Source organism: Athene noctua, chromosome 3 (genome assembly GCF_965140245.1).
Source record: "Athene noctua chromosome 3, bAthNoc1.hap1.1, whole genome shotgun sequence".
NCBI classification, from domain to species: Eukaryota; Metazoa; Chordata; class Aves; order Strigiformes; family Strigidae; genus Athene; species Athene noctua.
The window spans coordinates 86,142,895-86,167,578 of NC_134039.1; the positions used below are offsets into that span (position 1 = coordinate 86,142,895).

At 45.4% G+C, this 24,684-nt stretch overlaps 1 protein-coding gene across 1 annotated transcript in view; it reads left to right on the forward strand.

Annotated features, from left to right (window-relative positions):
• EXOC4 (exocyst complex component 4) overlaps positions 1-24,684 on the forward strand; it is a 424,237-nt gene that overhangs the window by 176,460 nt on the left and 223,093 nt on the right. The window contains exon 10 of the mRNA XM_074903542.1: positions 23,253-23,349. Within this exon, the coding sequence (XP_074759643.1) occupies positions 23,253-23,349 (97 nt within the window). The remainder of the gene's footprint in view (positions 1-23,252; positions 23,350-24,684) is intronic.

Below are 24,684 nucleotides of genomic sequence, written 5' to 3' on the forward strand. Positions count from 1 at the left end.
CTGATGGATGTCTGGATAATTGTCCTATCTGCATATGTGAAAAGGAGAAGGAAATGATTACATCCTCGGCCTTATTTAAAGGAGTTGAAGGTTGTTCCGAAGATCTAGAGGGAGGAGATTGACGCAGCTAGGATACATTTAAATCCAATCAGTAAATTAATCATCATCTTGTTATGGTTGCGTAGTGTGCTAGATTTAATTAGGGGGGAGAAAAAAAGGAACTGATTTGTGCATGTGTGTGTATATAGATATTTATGTATTTGGAGGCATAATTTGATATGGCTGGACTATGTGATTGCCTGAGATACATGAGGGAAACAGGCCAGAGGGTGGGTAAGTTTGCCACCGTCTGCACTGTCTCAGTGGGAGATGCAGGTGGATTCAGAGCCGGAGGTGTCTCTGACCAGAGCTCATCGGCAGCTCTCGCTGCTTTTCCCCTCTGTGCATGTTTTGGATTTTGCTGTTTTGAAAAGACCTATGGCTCTGTTTCTCACTGAATTTCATTGACGAATTCCTCAGTGCTGCTACTCCTCATCCTTGGCTTGGAATTTTCAGTCCCTGCATTTATTTTCTTCATTTAGTGGGGAAAATATCGAAGCAGGTGAAAATCATCTGTGGTGCTTCTCTCAACTGCTTTTTTTACTGTTCTTTGAAGCTGTATTTTTGAAGTTAAGGACTTAGATTTCAAAGTAGCTCCTGTTACAAGTACCTCAGTCCAGAACTGGATACTTAAAACAGCAACAATTGCATCACCTGAAGGAGATCTTCCTGATGCCAGCCTGGAATTAAACACACTGAAATATGTCCCCAGCTGGGAGATGGAGAATCTGTTTGTGTTTTCCTTGTGTTTCACAGCTTTTTTTGCTCAGAAAAGCGAGGAGTATGAGAGCTTTCCCATGTTAGGAAGTGAAGTGTGTCACTGAGGTGCTCCTTGGTAGACCAGCACATGGGCATGGCACGGCACAGCCGGGCAGAGACAACCTTGCTTAGGTCATGGGCAAACCTGGAGAATAGTGCGGACTGTTATGACCATCCTGCTGCTTTCCTACAGATCCGGCTTGCTCAGTACCTTTTTGGGCATCTCTATACCCAGCTGACTTCAGTAGCACAGACATGCCATAACCCACTTTTGCATAAGCTCCTTTGCTAAAAGGCTGAGTAACTCAAAAGACTATTTTCATCGTTTCTTCCGAGACTCGTATATGTGCTGGGATTATCAAAGATGATATTCCCCTTCAGGGAAAGAAGCAATGTATAAAAATACTCATTTTTTGAATAAACGCTGTGCAGGTGTTGAAGCTGATGCTTGTTTGAGAGGCGCCGGGAGGGATCGGTGGTTGTGGTGCCGATGAGGAAAGCCAAACCAGACATGCTGAAGCTCACTGGGAACCGTCCGAGCGTGCCAGCTTCAGCGACGATGGCAGACGTTGGCAGGACGGCACAAATACGGAGCAGTTATTGGCCTCTTTCCCATGGTATCCACGTTAAGCATCTTTGTATTGGAGGAGACTTGAAAGCTCTGGGAAACCCGCTGTGGTTTGACTGCCTCAGTGCTGGTGTTGCTCTTTTCTTCCCCAGCGTAGCTGCTCCAGCTTATTTGATCTATTGTTTTGGATAGTCAGTCGCGGGATTCATGGCTCTGCAATAAAGTCAGACTTCCAGCAAAGGCTGCTCTGTTTCAGCATGCTGCTCTTCATTTTCTAAGATAATTGGAGAAATGAATTATTTCCTGAAAGTTACTTTTATACCCCTTTCTATTGAAATGGACCAAATAAAGCCAAGGAGAAGGAAAGAACGTACCCATCTGGTTTACCTAGCAGGGCATCGACATTGTCAAAGACTGCTGTGCTCAACCCATGTCAGGAAAGCCCAGTAACACCAGACCAACGTTAAAAGTCAAGTGCTTCAGATGCAGAGCAACCACCGTGACCGTCACTTGTGTCGCAGTGGCTAAGGGCTTTCATACAGAAAATATTCCATGTAGGAAGGTCACCTTCAGGTGAGCCAAGGGCAACATAAGGCTTTTAATCATCTGCTTTTCTCTGAGTGCAGCTTGGAGCTATGGGCTGGTGTGGAGTAGATGCTCTTTTCACAGCAGTACTGGCTTTAGTGCAGGATTTGTTGTTAGCAAATTTATTTGATTCTAAAACCAGAAGTACTTTGCAACTGTTGCTTGAGCTTTTTGCTGGTGGTGTGGTTTTGGGAATGGTTTCCCTTCTGTCAGCAACTATCTGAGATGCTGACTTGTCCTTCCCTTTTATTGTTCGGTGTCTCCAATTCTGTAAGAGATCATATTGTGTAAAATTAGTAGAAGTTGCATCAAGTATTGTTCTCAAATGATGGTAGTGTTTAATTGGCAGTCTGTTACCCGATGTCTTTCACAGGCCTCCAGGACTTTTTCTCATTCTGTCAGTTTTAGGAAATATTTGAATGACTCTCATTCCTTAAAGCAGTGGCCACTGATAATGAAATAACCTACAGAAGCTGGATGACCTTAGGAACCAGAGTAAAAGAAAGGGGATGAGATTCAGTAGCCCTAAATGCAGGGTCATGCACCTGGGGATTGATAAACTCTAAATTTCATGGATTTCAACTCTAAACTGGGAGCTAATCAATTGGAAATTACCAAGGTTAAGAAGCGGTACAAGCTGGTTACAGAATGGCTATGAGCTGCCAAAGCGTTGCTGCTCAGAAAAAGGCAAATGTGACCCAGGCAGACATTGGAAAGTATTAATGTCACTGTACAAGTCAGATTAAAAATCATCTGAAATGTTGGATGCAGTTTCTGGTGGCCTACGTTGGGGCAAAAAAGAGGAGTGGCTGGAGAGCTGCCAGTCAGAGAGGGACCTGGGGGGGTTGATTGACAGGTGGCTGAACAGGAGCCAGCAGTGTGCCCAGGGGGCCAAGGAGGGCAATGGCATCCTGGCTTGTGTCAGCACTGGGGTGGCCAGCAGGGACAGGGAAGGGATCTGAGCCCTGGGCTGGGCACTGGGGAGGCCGCCCCTCGCTGAGTGGGTTCAGTGTTGGGCCCCTCACCCCAAAAAGGCCATTGAATGACTCGAGCGTGGCCAGAGAAGGGCAACGGAGCTGGGGCAGGGTCTGGAGCACAGGTCTGCTGGGGAGTGGCTGGGGGAACTGGGGGGGTTCAGTCTGGAGAAGAGGAGGCTGAGGGGAGACCTCCTGGCCCTCTGCAACTCCCTGCCAGGAGGGGGCAGAGAGGGGGGATGAGTCTCTGGAGCCAAGGCCCCAGCGCCAGGCCCCGAGGGAATGGCCTCAAGCTGCCCAGGGCAGGGTCAGGCTGGCTCTGAGGAAGGATTTCTGTGCAGAAGGGGCTGTTGGGCATTGGAATGGGCTGCCCAGGGCAGGGGGGAGTCCCCGGGATCCCTGGGGGGGTTGAAGAGTCGGGCTGAGCCAGCGCTGAGGGATCTGGGGGAGTTGGGAACGGTCAGGGGGAGGGTCATGGTGGGGCTGGAGGAGCTGCAAGGGCTTTCCCAACCCAGATGATTCTGTGGTATTTTGTGCTGGAGTAAATAGTCTGATGCAGTTGCATACCAAAGGCCTGTCAGGCACCTTGAAGGGTGGTAAAGAGCTATTGCCTGAAAAACAGTGCTGCCACAAATAGGAATAAACTGGCCAAAAAAAAAAAATTAATCTGGAAGTTGGAAATAGGTTTCAAACAAGTAGAGAAGTGAGGTCTGAACAGCGAAGGCAAGAAACTTCAAGTACTTGAGCTTGAGATAGTTACAGAGAGATGCTGGAGTTTATACTCAGAGCTGAAGGGTGAACTTAATGACCCTGAAAATCCCTTCCAGTCTTCTCTCCTTGTTTGACATGCTTCAGGTTCTTACTTCAGTTTGTATTTAAATAGAGAGATTTCAAAGTAATTACAGGGAATACTTGCTGGACTAATCCAGAGTTTCCTGTTGTTGGTTATAGCTGCAAATGAAAGAAATGTTATATTTATTTTAGAAAACAAGTACTGCTGTTGTCTCTCATAGAAACCAATACATTTTTGTTGTTACTGGAGCGTTCTTGAAGTCTGAGAAATGATGAAATCTTTAATAACTTTGTGCTTGCCTGCGTTCTCCTGGGCTTGTGGCAAATATCAGGTGTTTGCCGTGCTGTTGAAATTAGCTTGGAAACAGAAGATGTATCATACCAAAAAGCCCCCAAAATAAAAATCCTCCAGAAGTGCCAAAGTCAGGAGAGGCAGATGACTTTGAAATAGTCCGTAATTAGTGAGCCTGTAACTGAGAAAGTGCCGTCTGCGTTTGAGGGCTCTAGTTTGTCTGGGAGAAAAAAAAAAAAAAAAAAGCCAAAAGAACCAGAGTTACATAAATAATGAAAGAGCTAAAAATGCCTTGGTTTTGTAATGTAGATGAAGGCAAGGTGTCATGACAGGAACACATTTACATATTAGAATTATTTAATTATTGTATCTTGTCCTCTAAAGAAACAAAATGATCATGAATATTCATGTCTTCAATTAAAATATTAATGGCAGACTGAGACTTTGGTTTTTAGGTCTCCAAACACCCATAAACAGGTTTATTTAAATGTGATGGAGAGTGGAGGTCAAAAAGGAATTGTCTTTTTGTTTTCAGGCTACAGAGGGGCTGGTATTCTCCTTGAAGACAGGAGGACAGTATTTCCTCTCTTTGCTCTCTGCTAGTTTTGGAAGGTGCCTTGTGGGTACGCCTGCTGTGCCCCCACCTCTGCCGGCTGCTCCAACAGCATCCCGTAGCCTGGCTGAGGACCTGGGGAGATGGATTTACCCTTAAACCACCATCAGACACATCCCAGTGATGTTTTGTCTGCATTTTTAGCCTGTGGGTGCAAGTTTACTGCCTCTGTCCATGATACCTGTGCAAGAAAACTCAGCTCGCTCTTGCAGCAGTGTGCCCAGGTAGCCAAGCAAGCCAACGGCATCCTGGCTTGTATGAGAAATAGCGTGGCCAGCAGGAGCAGGGAGGTGACAGTCCCCCTGTGCTCGGCACTGGGGAGGCCACACCTGGAGGTTGTGTCCAGGTTTGGGCACCTCAATCCCAGAGAGATCTGGAGGGGCTGGAGCGAGGGCAGAGGAGGGCAACGAGGCTGGGGAAGGGCTGGAGAATCAATCCTGTGAGGAGGCAGGGCAGGAGCTGGGAGTGTTCAGGGTGAGGAGGAGGAGGCTGAGGGGAGCCCTCATCCCTCTCTGCAGCTCCTGCCAGGACATTGCAGAGAGGCTGGGGCTGGGCTCTGCTCCCAGGGGATCAGGGACAGGACAAGAGGGAACGGCTGGAAACTGCCCCAGGGGAGGCTCAGGCTGGGCAGGAGGAGAAAATGTTTCCCAGCAAGAGTGGTCCGAGAGTGGAACAGGCTGCCCAGGGAGGGGGGAGTCCCCATCCCTGGGGGGGTTTCAGGGCCGTTGGGATGAGCTGTGGGGGATGTGGGGTAGGGGAGAACTTTGTAGAGTCGGGCTGAGGGTTGGACTCGATGATCCTGAGGGGCTTTTCCAGCCTGAATGATTCTGGGATTCTGTGTACAGGGAAAACAGAGACATGTCTTTATGGATGCAAGTGGTTGGTGGTGTCTGCTCTGCCCAGGCTCTGCACAGCTGGAGGCTACTCCAGCTCCATGCCAGAGGTCACACCAATGCCTCAACACTTCTGTGCCTGCACTAATAACCCTCTTCCTCCTGCAGTATCTGTAGAACCTCATCCATGTAGATATGCCCATAAAGGAATACGTTTCAGTTGAGTTGACACCAACTTCTACAGTATCTTGCCTTCTATAAGGATTTCACTGCAGGCGGTGAGTGGAGACTATAGCATTTTGTCTAAATGACCCAGCTAGTGAGCAAATACTTGCCATTCTTGAGAGAGTTTTGATTTCTTGTAGTTTTCTGGCTTATGGTGTAGATCTGGATGGTGTGAAACGCTGTGATCGCAGAAGATTTTGTGCCTGAGAACATTTGGAATGTCTCCTCCGTTTTACTCTTTTGGTGTATGCCAGGGAGAACCCAGGTTCATCTGTTGTGTTACCTCTTGGCCATGCCACTGCAGAACAAACCACGACTGCTTCAGCCACCCTGTGTCCCAGCCGTGCTGAAGGCATCTGAAATGCCTGAAATGGTGGCCACTCCGGCTACCAACAGCGGGAGGAGTGTTTTGAGGGATGGGAAGCAACTACTGCATACCTGTTTCACATCACCACCTCAATATTGCAGCTGTAAATAAGTGTCCAGTTGTCCCAGGTGTGAATAAGCACCGGGTTTTAGTTTTTATTTAAAAAAAAAAAAAAAAATGGTAGCAGATGGATGAGTTGTCTCTGCCAAGGATATGAGGAACACTGTCCTAAATGGTTGCTCTGAAAGGCTTTTGAAGGATTCAGGAGAGCATTTGATTTGCTAAGCAAACTGTTGGGGAGATTTTGAAGAGTGATAAAAAACAGAGGAAAGATGCCATAAAGAGACAGTGAGAAAAACATTGAGATAGTTTGAACTATTTCCATGTCGAGGCATTTTGCGGGTTTCGGTGGCGAGATTCAGCCCTTTTTTTGCCTGCAAAGAGTTAAATGCAATTCTTGACAGCTAAAGCATGAATGCTGCATAGACATTCTTGCATTTGTTTTGAACTTTAAAAAAACATCAGTCTGATTAGTTGGAGCAGATTTTCCCTGAGGGAAGACTATAGAGTGTAATTTCATTACAAAATATAGCGCTCGGAGATGAACTGGAGTTGGAATTTTATATTTTTTTTTTCCCCCCTAAGGGATTTGACATTTCTATTTCTTGACATTTCTCTCATTGTTAGACTAGCTTCTTTGTGCTGCTTTTTTTCCCCTCCCCTGGTGAAACTGTAGCTGTCTCCTTGAAGCTTGGAGTGTCTTTTCTTGTAGGTAAAACTGGTAATAGTTTGAATTAGTTCAACAAGCAGATGGTTGGAAAAGGAGGCTACGCTATATTGTGTAAGTGTGTAGTACTGGGACATGTGATCCATTGCCAGAAAAGAGGAATGAAGCGATAGTCCCTTGAACATGAGTATGTTTAAAATTGTCATTAGGAAAGGATGTTACATGGTAAAAGGAGAGATGTAAAAATAGTAACAGGTTACTCAGAGGTCTGCCTTAAGGTATGTTAAGTGTGTCAAAAGTAGCACCTGAGACAATTTTGTTCCTGGAGCCCATTATTTTAAGAATAATGGATGTTTGCACGATGTTGTTCTGATTTCAGCTGCTTCTTTTCACTGTTCTTTTCTGCAGTCTTTGAGTTAAACGGTAGCATAGCAAGCCAGCTCATCTAATGCGTTGGAAGGCTTTGTCATTTATTCTCCGGGGAACAGAGTAGATATTTTTCCACCTTCATCTGCGATGATCCCATGAAAGGCATGTCGTGTTGCGTTCTGGTAATGGGGAACAGTCTTCTGGCAGAGTTTACAGCATTACAGCTATTCAGAGCTTTCTGCCAGCACAGCGATGTCGGTTAGGGATGTTAGGGAGTCTTATCCTCTTCAACCAAAGTCCCCGCTGTAATCACAGCTCGAGAGGAAAAGCTCTGGTTTTAATCACTTATTGCATGGCTTGTTTACAGAGTGTAGCTTTACTTTAATGGTAAAAAGCTATTCTACATTAGAGGTCATCACCTGAGACCAGGTGTTTCCATCTTCATTTTGATTCCTCCTAGTATTTCCTCTGGTTAAGTATGAAGGAATTTTTTTTTTTTTGAAAGTATGTTGGGGAAGAATCTTTGCTCCAGAATCTGGCTGGTGGCGAGAGGCACAGAGTCATCTTTCATGCCTAAATCCTTTGATTTTCACTGCTCTGAAAAAAAAAAAAAAAAGCCTGGAAAACTGATTCAGTCATCAGCCTTAAAAAAAAAAATAATCCTATTGTTAAGGGTAAAAATTACTTTTTAACAAAGACCGAAAACATTTTGTGGATGCTCTTATTGCTTTAATTCATACCTGATTTTACAGGTTGAAGCATGGTCATCGTGATTGACAGGCACGTGCTTGTTGATGGCTGCTGGGGTGCAGCATACGCTGGGACTCAGTGCCTGCCCGCTGCTCCGTGCCAGCCAGTAACTTAGAATAGATTCATATGAGGGTTTGGGTTGGAAGGGACCTCCAAGACCATCTAGTCCAACCCCCCTGCCCCAGGCAGGGCCACCTTCCACCAGCCCAGGTTGCCCAAAGCCCCGTCCAACCTGGCCTTGAACCCTGCCAGGGAGGGGGCAGCCACAGCTTCTCTGGGCAGCCTGTGCCAGGGCCTCACCCCCCTCACAGGGAACAATTTCTGCCTTAGATCCCACCTAATTCAGTTTAAACCCGTTTCCCCTCATCCTATCCCTACACCCCCTGATGACGAGTCCCTCCCCCCGTTCCCGCAGCCCCTTTCAGCCCTGGGGGGCCGCTCTAAGGTCTCCCCGGAGCCTTCTCTCCTCCAGCTGAACCCCCCAACTCTCCCAGCCTGTCCTCACAGGGGGGCTCCAGCCCCCCCAGCATCTCCGTGGCTCCTCTGGCCCCGCTGGAGCAGGTCCGTGTCCTTCTGCTGTTGGTGCCCCCGAGCTGGACCCAGCCCTGCAGGGGGGTCTCCCAGAGCGGAGCAGAGGGGGAGAATCCCCCCCCGGCCCTGTGCCCCCCCTGCTCTGGGTGCAGCCCAGCACACGGGGCCTTTCTGGGCTGCCAGCACACATTGCTGGCTCATGTTCAGTTTTCCACCCCCCAACTCCCCCCAGTCCTTCTCCTGGGGGCTGCTCTCCATCCCCTCCTCGCCCAGCCTGGGTTTGTGCTGGGGATTGCCCCGACCCATGGGCAGGACCTTGCCCTTGTTGAACTCCCTGAGGTTTGCACGTCCCCCCTCTCCAGCCTGTCCAGGTCCCTCTGGGTGGCACAGGGACCCCCTTTCTTCTTTCTCAAAGCCCCACAACACAACACCTTGCCCTGGAGTAGGATAGAGATCTCAAAATTCTGTGGGAGGTGGGAAACCTTTTAGATCTGCAGCTTCTCCTGTGTTGTGGGACCTTTTGTATTAGTGAGTGTCGCTCCGAAGAACACAACCCTTCTCCTGTGTTACAGTTTGGCTCCTTTCCTCAGTTGTCAGTAGCCCTCGGAGGGGAGGGATGGAGGGAGGGAAGTGCTCTCTGAATACTCCCTCCATCAGATAAGGCTTCTTCTGCTTCTGCTTTTTCTTGATGAACAGTAGTTTTCAAAGTAAGTTTTGTGGCTCTTTGAAGCTGAAAGGTTAGGCCCACAGCAGAGGGGGACCTCTGAACTCAGCACTCCTTTCAGATGCAGAATGGCTTACATCTATTTTTAAAGAGAGAATGATGGATTTGCAGACTGCAGTTATAGGTGGTACAACACAGCTTGGAGATACCGTTGTCCAGACTTTTCAGTGTTACTGCAAGAAGAAGCTTCCACGCTTAGGGAATGTACTCCGAGGCACAGGAACAATTTTGGTTTGTGACTGTTCCTCCGCCACCTTTTAAAATAAGTGCTTGATGCCAAGTTCAACTTTTGCCTTTACTGTTTGTAGTTGCTCTGGACTAGTGTGTGCACTTCTTGAGGTTGAACAAAAGAGCACATATTTCTTTTAATTGTGAAATGATAATAGAAGATATTCCAAGATGTAAGACTACCGAGCTAGGTAGTTATTTTTGATAGAGCTTGCTGAATCAGCAGAAAACAAAAATTAATATTTTTTTCTGATTAAGCTGAAACATTCAAATCTTGGCTTCTTCAGCCTGTGACTGTTGAATGCTTTAAGGTAAAATTTAAAATAATAAAATTGTTAGTACTTGATATGGGGTTTTTTTTCAACATGTTCCTTTTGAGCTGTTGTCATCCTTGATGCCTGCACTGCAGTAGCAATGAGTAAAAAGAAAAAAATAAAGACTTTAAGAATTATTTCTGTAAAACAGAGCTCCTAGGAGTTCTTTGTCATTGCTTAGGAGAAATCTTGAGTTTCCTGTCTATAGAAATGTACAGAAACATATATGGAAAGCACTGGTCATTCTTCTTTCTAGAGTTTGTTATATTAGATACAGCGTGATTCTGACATATTGGCTCCTATGAAATTGTGTTTTATTAAAGTCACCAGGTTATTCTTGTGCTAGCAGTGGCTTTGATTAAGCACTGTATTAGGGTCATATCCTAGAATAACAGCATTTCTGAATCCCTGGCTGCATTTGAAAGAATTGTGATTAAAGTTCTGGCTGTTTTCCTGCAATTGCTAATGTCTGCTGAGGGTTGAGTTCCCCTCCTTTTTATTGGCGCTGGAGTTCTGTTAGAGCCCCATGTGATTCCGTGCCAATATCGGTGACAGTCTCCGGGGGGGGGGGGGGGGGGAAGCAATTTTGCATTAAAATGCAAGAAGTAAAAGCTGTAGCAATATTAACACAGGGATCTAGAATTTCCAGCGCGACTTAATAGCCACGGTGTTGGTTGTTTTCTAAAGTCTAATTCATCTTTGATTGAATTTCAGGCAAAACAAAGCAAGGAGGATAAGGAGGTGGGAAAACCCATCTAAAAGAGATTATGGATGAACAGGTTGAAAAATGCTGCCTGACAGGTCATACTCTGAGCAATCTGATAATTTCTGCTGGCGCAGGGGGGTTGTTTTGTGCATTTTGTGCACTGGCATGGACAATCCATCTCGGTTCCCTTGGGAAAAACGCATGTTATTAGTAGGGATCATTCTACATATTGCTGGAAAATGAATTAATTCACACGAGTGTATGCACAGATGAGGAGTAAGGACATTGTTTTGTTGTTATAAATTTATAGAGGCATCACAGTGTTGAATAACCAAGTAGGATTTATTTTGCCTTGTTTTACATGCGAGGCTTGTAACATTTTCAAGACTTGTCAAAAGATTGGCATATTGATCTTCATTAGAACTGATGCATTCATTAATACGTGGAAAACAAGTCTATGACAGCTTTCTTGGACAGCGTGATGGCTGCTGTAGCCCCAGCTGTGTACAGTTTCTGAATCCTCTTGTTCCCTTCCTGTGTGCTCATGATAAAAAACTAAGTATTTCAATAGATATATACTTCTCCTAGAAGACCGTACAACATTTTACACTGTTTATTTCATTATTTCTCATACCAGGCCCTTAAGAGGGGTTCTAGCAAATCTACCCCTTTTCAGAAGTGGGTGAGTGGAAATACAGCCTTGCCCAACCTTATGCCACAAGCCTACAGCCTCACCAGCTGTATCTTGCTGTAACTACCAATCCCTTTGTCTAAAATGGTCGTGAACTTTTAAGTATTAAAAAACAAGATGAAACGTGGGGAGTTTTAAACAGTTTTATAAGAGTTATAGCACAATAAATGACGGTGTGTCAGTAAATATCTTTGGCTTATTTCACTTACTTCCTCTGTTTGCTCACTTATTTTTTTTTTCTTCTGACATTAAAACTAAATAGAAGACGCATCAGGAATATAAAAAAATTCAGGTAGGAGCCATTTGCCACTACTAGAGATAAGATAAAGCAAGCTTTGAGAAGAAAATAGTTGAAAAGTGAACGCAGTGTGTAAGTAATCACAGTTCATTAGCTCTAGCATGTTTTCTGGCTTTGGATAAGGATTTATGCTGCAGCCATGCTTTGGAAGAGCTTACATCTGTACACTGTAGTTTTAGGGAAGCCAACAAAATAGTAAATATGCAAGCTGACAAATACATTAATCAAAGTGCCTGCTGCTGAGTCGCGTGGCCTGGGGGGGAAGAGGAGAAAGAAAAGTATGCATTTTAAACAATTTCTGTAGCTGAAAGGAGACTTTACATATGTGGCTGACACACTGATCAAATGATAAAGTAGAGTCAAATTGAACCTCAACCTTTTGTACAGCCTGTGAAAGTGAAGGCACGCTGCAGTTTTTCAAGGCAGATGGAGTGTGAGCAACTAATAAATCAGGTTTTGAAACATTAAAGAGCAACTTATTTAAATGCATATGGTGTTGGATCTCAGACAAGACAGTATAGGAGAGCGTAAAAGGATTGGGCATGGGAACATCAGCAGAACAATATGTCTGTGCACCAGCTATGTGACTGCATCCAAATCAGCTTCTTTACTGAAGACCTGCTGTGTAGTAAACGAAGGGTAACAACGGTTGGTCAGAAGCAACCAGGAGAAGCTGTTTCGGGCAGAAATCCCTGGCAGTGAATGGTGGTGCAGTCAGTTTGGTAGGTTGGAGCCATGTTCTGTGTAAAATGGAAAGCTGAAGTGTAAACGTGAATTCAAGAACAGTGAATAAAAAACTTTGTTCCTTTTTGTCTACAGCATTTCTCACAATAGCATTTCTCACAATAGCTTCACCGGGGGAAGGTTGGAGGCACAATTTCAATTCCCCTTCTGGGCAACTGAAACACAGAAACCTGGTCAAGGTCAGAGAGGCTGTATTAGACCCATGACATCAATCTAGATCTGCAGTTCAGCACTAGTAAAAACTTTCATATGAAGTCTGGGTTGCATAAATCTGCATCAGCTGCCTGTTGGTTCCTGGATTGATTTGTACCGTTCGATAGCAATGTGTGTTCCCATGGCAGGGAGCTCTGTACCTGTGCAGAACAAAAGGCCAGCCTGCTGTCGTCATGGTGAGCAGGACTTGTGCTTGTGCTCCCTTTGAGCAGAGAGGCAATTTGTGGCAGTATTACCTCTCCTGCTTTTGGAAATGATTTTTCCTTCGGCGTGATTTGAAGCTGAACGTGCGCTCCACAAACTTGAACGTTAACAACAGCTCTCTTCCCTTCTTTCCCAGTTTTGCACCTGCAAGGCATTTGTGATGGTCCAGCCATCAGACTTGACTTGACCTCAGCTGGGATTTTACATCGTTGTGGTGACTGATGTGGTCTCAACCTCACAGCAAAAAGGCTTGGTGCAGAGTTTGGAAGCTCAGTGTCGGTACTAGTCCCCTGGCACAACAGCCCCATTGCTCCATGAAGCAAACAGAGAACCAGCGAGGAGCCCTGCTCAAATTTCTGAACAACATTTGTTCTTCCAGTGAAAGGTGGTTTTTTTAGGTTGGAAAGCTGCTCTGCAACCCATGTTAGGGAGCATCACCCCAAATGCTGCTTCTGGGAGAACTGCTGAGAGTTTTTTTCATTTAAGGAAATATTACAGAAATGAAATGGGATGTACTTTATAACCTTAAAGGTCATCTTCATTGTTTGGTTTTTTTTTTTTTTTCCTCACTTCACATCTTTATCTTAATTCCCACCCCACATCTCTGTCAAAGAAGAAAAATATTTACAAAGTAACTGAACAGATCAAAGTATATAGTCCGTGTGGATTTAGGGTGTACCGGTACCTGGCTACGGCAGCGTTGGTGTCTCCTGTGCAGATTTTAGTGCCAGTGACACGTGATGGACAGACTGGAAGCTGGGAACAGTCCACTGCCCTTTGAGACAGTTAATCATCTCAGAGCTAGCTCCCTCCCTCCCACTGCGGAGCCCTGGCCCAAGGACTGACAGGCAGCATTTTACAAGTAGTTAGCCACCTAATTCCCATTGATTTTGGGTCTCTTGTAGTGTCAGTGTCATCATCTCTGTTGATTTGGGTAGAAGGTAGGGTGCCTGTGTGTTTTTTAAACATCAATCCCTTACTCTTGATGGTCTGGTCTATAAATGCACAGTTGCCATGATTAAAAAAAAGAGCTTGTGATTAAGAGAAGCAAACAAGAAATGCAATCTTTCCTCTGTCAGAAACCTTTGCTAAATTGCTTCTCCCCTCCAGCAAGGAAGTAATCAAGTATTGGCCAGGGCTTATTCTCCTCTGTCTTGATAACACATGGAGTTTCTTTTGTTTGGTGGGTCTCACCCCCCTCCCTCCCGTTGTCTTTGAGGAGGAGCCCCAGGTGTGGTGTCAGCGGGCAGTAGGTCACTGCCAGAACCAGCAGCCGTGTAGTGCTCTCTGCTGCAATTTGTGGGTCAGGAGGACAGAGGGAACATCTTTGCTACATAGGAGTAGACAGAATAGTCCGCCAAAAAGAATTGACTAGATGCCACTAGAAGAGGAGATCTCTCCCTTGTCTGGTCTGCAGAATCCTCAAGTGGTTCTTTCTAGAAGATTTTTGTATAATTGACTTATTTATAAGCTTTTGCTTTACTGTATTACTTGGAGGGCTGAGTTTCAGTTCCGGTTGCATTGGCAGACCCGTAACAGCTCCCGTGTATGGTTTGTAGGAGTCTACCAAGAAAGGAAGTGAACATGGCTCAGAAACAGAAAATTATTAACCCAGAGTTGACCTACACCAGCAGGAAAGTGCAGTGTTTCAAGGCTGTCTGCCAAACAGTATTCTTAATAAAAGTGTAAGTCTTCAAAACCAGGGTTTGTTCAAAAGGAAGGATCTGTGGATTTGGAAGTTTAGTGATTATTTTCTGTGAAGCTGGCTTGCACACACAGGCTGGTTGGAACATGGGGGTTTCTGTTATATTTGTTCACTTGGATAAACCTGCTCAGCATCGAGGAAGACCTACCTCGGTTCTGCCGCAGTGCTCATAGTGCTGCCTGTCCAAGGTCAAGGTGCCTGAAGTGCTCACAGAAGCTACTTTTAGGTTCAGGATACTGGATTAATTTGGGGGGGACAGGTGATGGGAGTGGATATTCCTGAGCGGAGGACATGTCTTCTGGGGAGCGGCTGGGGGAACTGGGGGGGTTCAGTCTGGAGAAGAGGAGGCTGAGGGGAGACCTCCTGGCCCTCTGCAACTCCCTGCCAGGAGGCGGCAGAGAGGGGGGATGAGTCTCTGGAGCCAAGGCCCCAGCGCCAGGCCCCGAGGGAATGGCCTCAAGCTGCCCAGGGCAGGGTCAGGCTGGCTCTGAGGAAGGATTTCTGTGCAGAAGGGGCTGTTGGGCCTTGGAATGGGCTGCCCAGGGCAGGGGGGAGTCCCCGGGATCCCTGGAGGGGTTGAAGAGTCGGGCTGAGCCAGCGCTGAGGGATCTGGGGGAGTTGGGAACGGTCAGGGGGAGGGTCATGGTGGGGCTGGAGGAGCTGCAAGGGCTTTTCCAACCCAGATGATTCTGTGATTCCCTGTGTGCTTTGTTCCCTACTAGAGACCGGTCTGGAGAGTGGACCAGATCCTTCTCCATCCCTTCCCTCTTCCCTTCTGAGATCAGGAGAGCTAATGGCTGAGCCCTTACCTTAAGCATTCACTGCACCATGTGGGCTCTACTAAAGCGGGTGTCTTAGAGCAGCTTGAAAAATGGCCTGAATGCAGTTGATGATTCAAGACATGCAAAAGAATTTTAGAGAAGATCAATTGTGTTTGTTTTCTTGTAAAAAGAACTTAAATGTCCATGCCAATAAATTGAACCACTGCTGCGAATTAGTACAGTGAAGACAGGACTTGACGCTTGTGTTGTGTGTGTGGCTTTAAGGGGATGTAGCTGTAAGACAATAGAGTCGTAATGTAGAGAAATATGAAAAAGCAGGAGAATTCTGTTATAAAACTTCATAGTTATTGTTCTGTAATAGTACAGATCAATCACTTTTTTCTATTGAGTTGTTTTATAACCACCTGCTTTTCTCTCTTTGGGCAGCTCTTGCTTTCTTCCCTTTCACACTAAATGAAAATCTGTATTTCCATACCTTGAAGATGGTGTGCAGGTAATAACTACGTTGTTGATCTCCACATAATCAAGAACTTTTGGGAAGGACCGTAACATCTAAACTGGTTCCTTTTCTCCTGTAAGTTTGCTCTGATGCTCGGAGTAGAGGAGGTGGCATTGATTTGCAAGCTGTGTTGATTGCTTGATTGTTGTGTCTTCAAAGCCTATTTCTTTATTCTTTTTATGGTTGCATAGATTAACGTGAAGTGGCTCACTAGGAAAGATGCTTTGATCACAGAGAGGTGCCAAAGAATTGTGCACTACGTGCCTGGAACCTGTTTAGCTGAAAAGTTTGCAGTCATGGAGAGATTAGTGAAGTTGTCCTGTACTAACACAGGGGATAGGAGGGGAAGAGAGCAAAGAGGGGAGGTTTGCCCGTGGTACTCATAGTTTTCAGGTGCTTGCTGGTTCTGTTGTGACCACATTAATATTTCTTGGATGTTTTGAAAAGGGGTTTACTTATTAGCCAGATACCTTTGCGTCTGAAAAGTGTTTTGTCTGGTAGGTGTCATGGTTTAACCTGAGATGGCAAATAAACCCCACGCAGCCACTCACTGCCTGGTGAGATGGGAGGAAGAATCAGAAGGGTAAAGTGAGAAAATTCGTGGGTTGAGATAAAGACAGTTCAATAAGTAAAGCAAAAGCCACGCACCCAAGCAAGCAAACCAGGGGATTCATTCCCCACTTCCCATGGGCAGGCGGGCGCTCAGCCAGCTCCAGGACATCAGGGCTCCATCACACGTAACGGTGACTTGGGCAGACAAACACCATCACTCTGAACGTCCCCCCCTTCCTCCTTCCTCCCCCAGCTCTGCGGGCTGAGCATGACGCCGTAGGGGCTGGGACATCCCTTGGGTCAGTTGGGGTCAGCTGTCCCGGCTGTGTCCCCTCCCAGCTCCTTGTGCCCCCCCCAGCCACTCGCTGGTGGGGTGGGGTGAGGAGCAGAAAAGGCCTTGGCTCTGTATGAGAGCTGCTCAGGGAGAACTAGAACATCCCTGAATGATCAACACTGTTTCCAGCACAAATCCAAAACATGGCCCCACACTAGCCACCACAAAAAAAATCAACTCCATCCCAGCCAAAAGCAGAAGAGTAGGATTTAAAGTGTATTGGGACTGAAGATGCACAAACCCAGGCTGGGCGAGGAGGGGCTGGAGAGCAGCCCCCAGGAGAGGGACTGGGGGGGCTGATGGGTGGAAAACTGAACATGAGCCAGCAACGTGCACTCACAGCCCAGAAAGGCCCCGTGTGCTGGGCTGCACCCAGAGCAGGGTGGGCACAGGGCGAGGGGGGGATTCTCCCCCTCTGCTCCGCTCTGGGAGACCCCCCTGCAGGGCTGGGTCCAGCTCTGGGGCACCAACAGCAGAAGGACACGGACCTGCTCCAGCGGGGCCAGAGGAGGCCACGGAGATGCTGGGGGGGCTGGAGCCCCCCTGTGAGGACAGGCTGGGAGAGTTGGGGGTTCAGCTGGAGGAGAGAAGGCTCCGGGGAGACCTTAGAGCGGCCCCCCAGGGCTGAAAGGGGCTGTGGGAAAGGGGGGAGGGACTCGTCATCAGGGGGAGGGACAGGACGAGGGGGAACGGGGTTAAACGGACAGAGGGGAGATTTAGATGGGATCTGAGGCAGAAATTGTTCCCTGTGAGGGGGGTGAGGCCCTGGCACAGGCTGCCCAGAGAAGCTGTGGCTGCCCCCTCCCTGGAAGGGTTCAAGGCCAGGTTGGACGGGGCTTTGGGCAACCTGGGCTGGTGGAAGGTGGCCCTGCCCGGGGCAGGGGGGTTTAAGGTCTCTTCCAACCCAAACCATTCTGTGATTCTATGATGAAAAGCATTAAGATAGATACAGCTCTGAAAGAATTAGGTAATGTGTTATGGTGCTCTGAAGTGACAGTTGTAAGAAATCTTCCCTTTTAAAAGTACTCTTACTAGAGATAGTTTTCCTTACACTGTTGTTAAAAAAAAAATAAATTACTATGATTTTAAAAGGTGCAAAGCGTTTCTTATAACATGCTGAGCTACCTCTTCTCTGATGTCTTCATGTCCTTCAAGGAACAGATCAAGAGAGGGAGTGGTGTGTGATTTTCTTCAAATATGATGTTGAGGAGTAAAAACTTTAATACAAATCTTGGACCTTTCTGGAGAAAATTGTTTCAGTTTAAAAAAGCCCAACAAAACAAAACCAAAAACCCTAGGAAAAGGAAATATGAACACCATTATTGTCTCTATTTTTTTTTTTTTTTGTGGGGGTTTGTTCGTGTGGTTTTTGTTTGGTGTTTTTTATTTTTTTAATTTGGTGATAGAGATATCTTGATAAATGAGAAAGTCACAGGGTAAGTCTCACTGTGATCATTTTTAACAAATTAGGATCAAGCTTTTTCTGTAGATATTGAAGTCCCTGGTTATAGAAGTAACCAGAATTTCATTCATTGCACAATTATGGATCAGGAAACTCCTTGAAGTGTGTTCCAGGGTTTTGTCTTTAAATGAGGATCTGTGATTTGTGTGATGGAGTGTATCTAACTTCAGGTTTGCCTTCAGTATTGTTTCAGTACACAAAATAGGTATAGGAATACCAAGAAGTTGTTTAATTAATATGCAGAGCATTCTGAGAATTCTGAAGAATGTGAATATTTCACATTTCTATCACGTGTTTCAGTATGTTTTCCTTACGATGTAAGTAAAGTCCAGGTATACCTCAAATTGTGGTGCCAGCTCTGAGCTTCAGTTACTTCCTAGGAGAAGAAACTCCCGTTTTTCTGGGGAGATCACTTCTGGGACAAGAAATCATGCCATCGTTCTTCTGAGAGCTGCTCTCTATGGAGATAACAGGGTGTTAGCAGCAAACCTGGGATATCCATGATGAATACTTAAGTTTTTAAAAAACTGAGCAGAATGGAAAAGTTGAAGCAGTCTTAATGTTTGTTCAGACTTTAAACGCATGCAGAGATTCGAGCTTTCTTGGTAATCTAATGCCTTTTCATATTGAAGCATGACATTTTAGGCTCCATTTCAGAAACATTCAGCTGCGTTACTAATGGACCTGTCTCTGACTCCCACTTGCAGCAGTATTCAGGTGGGCACACTTCATTGCCAGCACAGCATGAGGATATCATTAACTGTTTGACAAATTTCACTTCACCTCAAAGTTTTTCTTCTTTTTCTTTGTTGGTCTCATAATTTATTACTAGAGAGATTAAATCATCAAGCTGGCGCTCTTAAGAAAGAACTGCTTCAACAACAGTACTTTCACAGAACCCCAGAGTCACTCAGGCTGGAAAAGCCCCTCGGGATCATCGAGTCCAACCCTCAGCCCGACTCTACAAAGCTCTCCCCTACCCCACATCCCCCCACAGCTCATCCCAACGGCCCTGAAACCCTCCCAGGGATGGGGACTCCCCCCTCCCTGGGCAGCCTGTTCCACTCTCGGACCACTCTTGCTGGGAAACATTTTCTCCTCCTGCCCAGCCTGAGCCTCCCCTGGGGCAGTTTCCAGCCGTTCCCTCTTGTCCTGTCCCTGATCCCCTGGGAGCAGAGCCCAGCCCCAGCCTCTCTGCAATGTCCTGGCAGGAGCTGCAGAGAGGGATGAGGGCTCCCCTCAGCCTCCTCCTCCTCACACTGAACACTCCCAGCTCCTGCCCTGCCTCCTCACAGGATTGATTCTCCAGCCCTTCCCCAGCCTCGTTGCCCTCCTCTGCCCTCGCTCCAGCCCCTCCAGATCTCTCTGGGATTGAGGTGCCCAAACCTGGACACAACCTCCAGGTGTGGCCTCACCAGTGCCGAGCACAGGGGGACTGTCACCTCCCTGCTCCTGCTGGTCACACTAGTGCTGATACAAGCCAGGATGCCGTTGGCTTTCTTGGTCACCCGTTTCGATTGCCTGTGAAAGTTTATGGTTTTTGGCTAGTGCCTATGAAATGTGGATATTATGGTTTCTTGCCTTACACTAAAAAAAAAAAACAAACCCAAAAAAACCCAAACTTTGCAACCTAAGTGAAGGATTTCCGTAGTGTGGCATTGCTGAAGCAATGGTGTGTACTCAGTCCAGATGGTTATTGGAATGCTGTGTACAACCTGATGTTGTACGGGGGTGAGCATGGATGGTTAGTCCCGTAGTAAGTGCTTACAGTGAGCTGTCATGGCAATAAACTTGAGCACTTACATAGAGTTGAAACTCTTCAGTGCTTACTCAGAATTAGGTTTTACAGCTCTTTTTTCCTAATGAGGCAGATAGTTTTCTTCTCGTGGAGTCTGCTCGTCCGGGACACCCAGCCGTAGAGCATTTGTGTGCTTAGCTGTTGTTGGAGAGACGATGCAAACTGCCTCTCTGATAATCATCTTGGTAAGGAGTAAAAAACAACAAACCACCGGGCACTTTATCCACTCTTCCTTCACCTGCTACCTGCTTTCTGTGGCGCTGCCTGGTATTGATTCCTTTGGATGACTGATCGTTCACCTCCCTGCAAGAGATGCTCTTGGGAGGAGTCAATCAGAACGAGGTGTACTTTTATGTAGATGCATGTAGGTTTAAGAATGGTGGATTTTTGTGGAGGTGCCTGTTGGCTCTCCAGCACAGGGTGTTACCTGGAGTGGAGGTATCATGTTGGCTGATCTATGTCGATGCACATTTCAGACCTTGATGTCGTCAGGGGGAATTTCCACTGGAGATTTGCACTCAGATATACAGGCAAAGGCATCGTAAGTTTTCCCTTGCTTCCATTTGGGCTTCTTCCCTATATAACAAAACTTTGGTGTTGGAAATGGTGGTAAATGGCAGGATCTGTGTGTGCTGGGGCTGTACAGGACTGGAGCTGTGCTGCTGTCCGGCTGTGGCAACTTGATTCTGGGTCCGTCGAGGTACGGTGGCAGGTCAGGGGAGGTGAAGATAAGAGGTGCAGCGCAAGCTGCCGGCATTAGCAAGTTGTTGGTATGTACGAGGCATCATCAGGAACAAGATTTACGTCTCGGTGTATTTCTCAAGGTAAAATATTTAAATACAAACAAAATTACTTTTCCCCGTAGCTTACACCTACACGCAGAGCATTCGTTATTATTAATTGAAAGCTAAGAGGGGAGAAGATGTAAAAGCTTATTTTTCTCTTGGTGCCAGTGTTCTGTTTTTCTCAAATCTCGCATAATATGGCCAAGCAGATAAGACAGATTGTTTTATTCCTTGCGATGGAGTTCATCCCAGTCAATAATATTGATTAGTGCAGGGTGACTTGTTGTAACAAGAATAACACTCCTTTCTTAATTTGAGTCGGTATTTCCTAGTTCATGCCTCAGTAGTTCATGCTTGGATGAATTCTTCAATAAGTCAGTTAAGATACAGACCCCACTAGAAATTACAGGGTCTGACATTAATAGGGGAAATGAATAATTTTCTTTTCCTAGAAGTTGTGCCTCTTTTTTGCACGATTAAACTGTCACATTGTGCAAGTTAACTTTTTAAAAGGCAAAATGAAATCCGCGAACTTTTTTTTTTTTTTTTAAGAGCTACTTCTTTCTAATTACAACCAGTAAAGCTTTATGAACTCTGTTCTCAGCTGCTTTTTCGCACTTCCTGAGGCCTTCTGTTAGTGTAGGATTTATCACGAAGCTTCAAGTCCTAATGGGGCATTTGGGGAGCTGAGTCAGCTTGTGGAAATAATGTGACTACTGATATCCAGAGGATGTACGTGTGGATTTCCCGCTCCACGGGGAATTTAATATTGTCCTTTTTTCTGGGGCACCGAAACAGCATCTTTGAATCTATACCAGTGCTGTGAATTTTTGTACAAAACGCTTCAGACCTGGAGGGACCATTTAGGGTGGAAGGTCTGGCACCGGTGACCTGCTGGGTCCTTGGACGTTGCTGTGAGGTTAACAGGAAGGTCAATTAAGTCAAATCATCGAAGAGCTTTTTTTATTGTAGATTGGCTGGAGGTAATGGCCTAAAGCATAGAAACTTCACTTGGAAAAGAAGATTGGAGTCACTCATCAGTTGTGTTCTTCCTCGTACACTTTCCAATTTGGAGACATTCTTCTTCTCCTTCTGAGGCAGACAGATGTCAGGGTCAAAAAATTCAATAATCTGCTGGTGGTGTTTTGATTTCAAGTACTTTGTCATTTTCCTGCCTATAAAGCTATCACAATAATGTGATTAGGTTCTGTATTTATTATTATTCAATCATTAAGGAGCGTTCACATCCAAAATGAAAAGAACTTGATAATATTTGGGATACACAGACTTTGCCTAAGTTTGTGTTTTGGGTTATTTAAGGTTCTTAGCCAAAAAACTTACTTGATTGGGGTTACTTGTCAGATGATACCAGCAAGATGATGGTCTGTGCTTTGTGACAAGGGAGCATCACCAAAATACAAGGGATTATGTGCAGAATTGCTGCTGATTTCAGAATGAGATGATGTTATCATTTGCTTACGTGTGGGACATCTGTTTTGTTCTCCAAAAAACGTTCTCTTCTGGAAGGGTAACAAGTGGGCTTTGTTGCTATCAGGAAACACAAGGGTTTCAGGAAACCGAGATTTGCCCTCCTCCATTTTTTCTCTCTCACTATCCTAATTTAAAGTGTTTTGGTGTTAGGAGTTACCTGTGGAAGCGACTTTGGTTTGGATGTAATGACACGCAAGTGGGTGTTTTCGTGCCACTTGGAAGTCCTGCAGTCTGGGCCTGAGGTGTATAAATAACGCTCTCTGAGCTTGTTTTACTACCAAGGAACGTGCCAAACGCAGCAAGTTTATTTTTCCCGTAGCTGAGAGCCTGTTTGTACACAACTGGAACTGGAACGCAAATGGGACTTCTGCCAGGGAATTACAGCACTTGGTGTAGGACATGGACTCCTGAGAGACCCTGTAAACGTAATAAATAAGTTAACGTGTCAGGTCACAATCAAAACCAAGCTGCCTTCCAAGGGATTGAGTGGTGGCATCATCACTCGGAGGTGCAGGAGCCTTCCATACAGCGATGTGGAAGCAGGAAAATTCAGTGAAATGCTCCTGTTAAAACCCTTTCCAAGCACTGTGTGCTTGAAAAAGACATCTTAGCCACATGGACAAGGCTTTGGGTGTTTATTACACAAGATGAAGGCCTTTGTGCTTTTCAGAAAGGCTGATTTCAGTTTGTGCTCAAGTGCTGTGTGTTCAGTTTTGGGCCATTCCAATAGTTGCTAAAGTCACTGAAACTTGAGGCTGGAGGTCCCCATCTGTCAGTGGGGTGACACTTGAAGAATCGTGAGGCTCAAGTCTCTTAGTGGTATCTGGGCATCTCTCCTCTGTGTGATGGGTGTCGTGTTAACACCTCCAGTCCAGTACGTTGGACTTCAGCCCAACTGATAAATTCATCTGATGGGGCTGGGAAACAATTCTGCAGTTGTAACTGGGTCCTGTGCTGTAGGGCACCTGCATTTACCAGTCTTTCTGCAATACTGTCGCTAACTATGGAAAAAGGAGCCTAAAGCAGTGTCTAAATACTATCTGTGTTGTTCCTGTTGCGTTAGGAGTACTTTCCCTACGCAGAGAGAGGATAGAAAGGGTTATCATCACATTAATTACTAATCTTTCACCAGGAATGAAGCCTTTACAGACAGACCTAAATGTTTAATTATCACTTACTAGCTAAAAATCAAGAGATGTTCAGATCTGTTAGACAACGTGTTTCATGTTATTTTCCAGGAGGACCAGATGATAACTTAATTGAAGGTGGAGGATCCAAGTTTGTCTGCAAGCCAGGAGCCAGGAACATTACCATCATCTTTCATCCCCTCCTCAGGTAAGTAAGACTTTCTATATATTTCTACAGATGCAAAGAATTAGAAGAAGTACAATTAACCTTTCTTCATGGCTACGCTGCGACTTCTGAGATAGCATCCCACAGGATTCGGCTTGCTGTAAAGGTGTTGCTGTGCACACGTGTAAAAAGTAATCACTAGTTGAATTTGTTGCCAGTGCTCTTTAATCTTTTCCAAAATTAACTAGCATACCAAGTGGGTTTGCTTGCCTGGGTGACCCCATTTCATTGAACAATGTAATTTATTATTGACCCAAGCTGGGAAAAGTTTAGTTGCAGCCTGTCACAAATTGTTTATCCCTGACTGTCTATTATGTTTACTAAAAAGTCAGAAGGATACTTTATGAACTGCAAGGTAAGTTCATTCTTTGATAAAACAAGTATGGTTTGTGGACTGCAAATTAAATGTCTAATCTAAAGTGCTGTGCCAGTTACTAAAATCTTCACAGCGCATCACTGACTGCTGGAACTTTAAAACAGAGCAAGTCTTTTAATAAGCCTTTTCTCACCAAGTCATTCACCTCTGATACTTGAATTTTGTTCTTTTTACTTTGTAATCTAACAGTTCGTCATCTTAGTTTTGCCATAATTAAATACTGTTTTTCACGGTTAATGTCAATCTTCCACCTCTGCTTTTTTCCTTGCTGGGTTTCCCTTTATCGTCAGACATGTCCTTCCCCGTTCGGTGTTAGAACCTTTAGAGAGCATTTCCCTCCTTGGCTCTGTTTGTATTACTCACTATCATGAAGCAACAGGGTATGTCTCTCAGATGCTAAAAGCAAGCAATAGTAAAACAGTAATAAAAAGTAATTGGAGTCTGATCCCCTGCAGAAGGAATATCCTGGCTGACGTCTTGGTAGCTGAGAACTGTGCTCATTTGCGACTTAAAAATGCAAATGGAAAGTGTATGAATTCCTCTAAATTTGGATTTCTGATGTCATGACACTAGATATTGGGATAATCTTGAGAACAGCACCTGTTGTGAGGACATACTAAGATTTATTACAGTGATTAAGATCTTCCCTTGAAAAAAGGGTTGTGTATACTCTTCATTTATTGCTAGATGTCCATAATGAAATGGATTTCTTAAGCATATTTTGTTTCAACCTCTGTCTCTTTTAAACAAAATAAATATGCTAAAAAAAAAAATGTTGCTGTGGCATGGTTTATAGATTTCAGCCACTCTATTGTGAGAAGGACGATGGTCAAGATGCAGTATGCTATTCAAGATATGACCACTATGATATGGACGTCAATCTCTTAATCGTTAATGAATTCACAGGCTTCTTTCAAGCACAGGTGGTGATGCTCTTATTT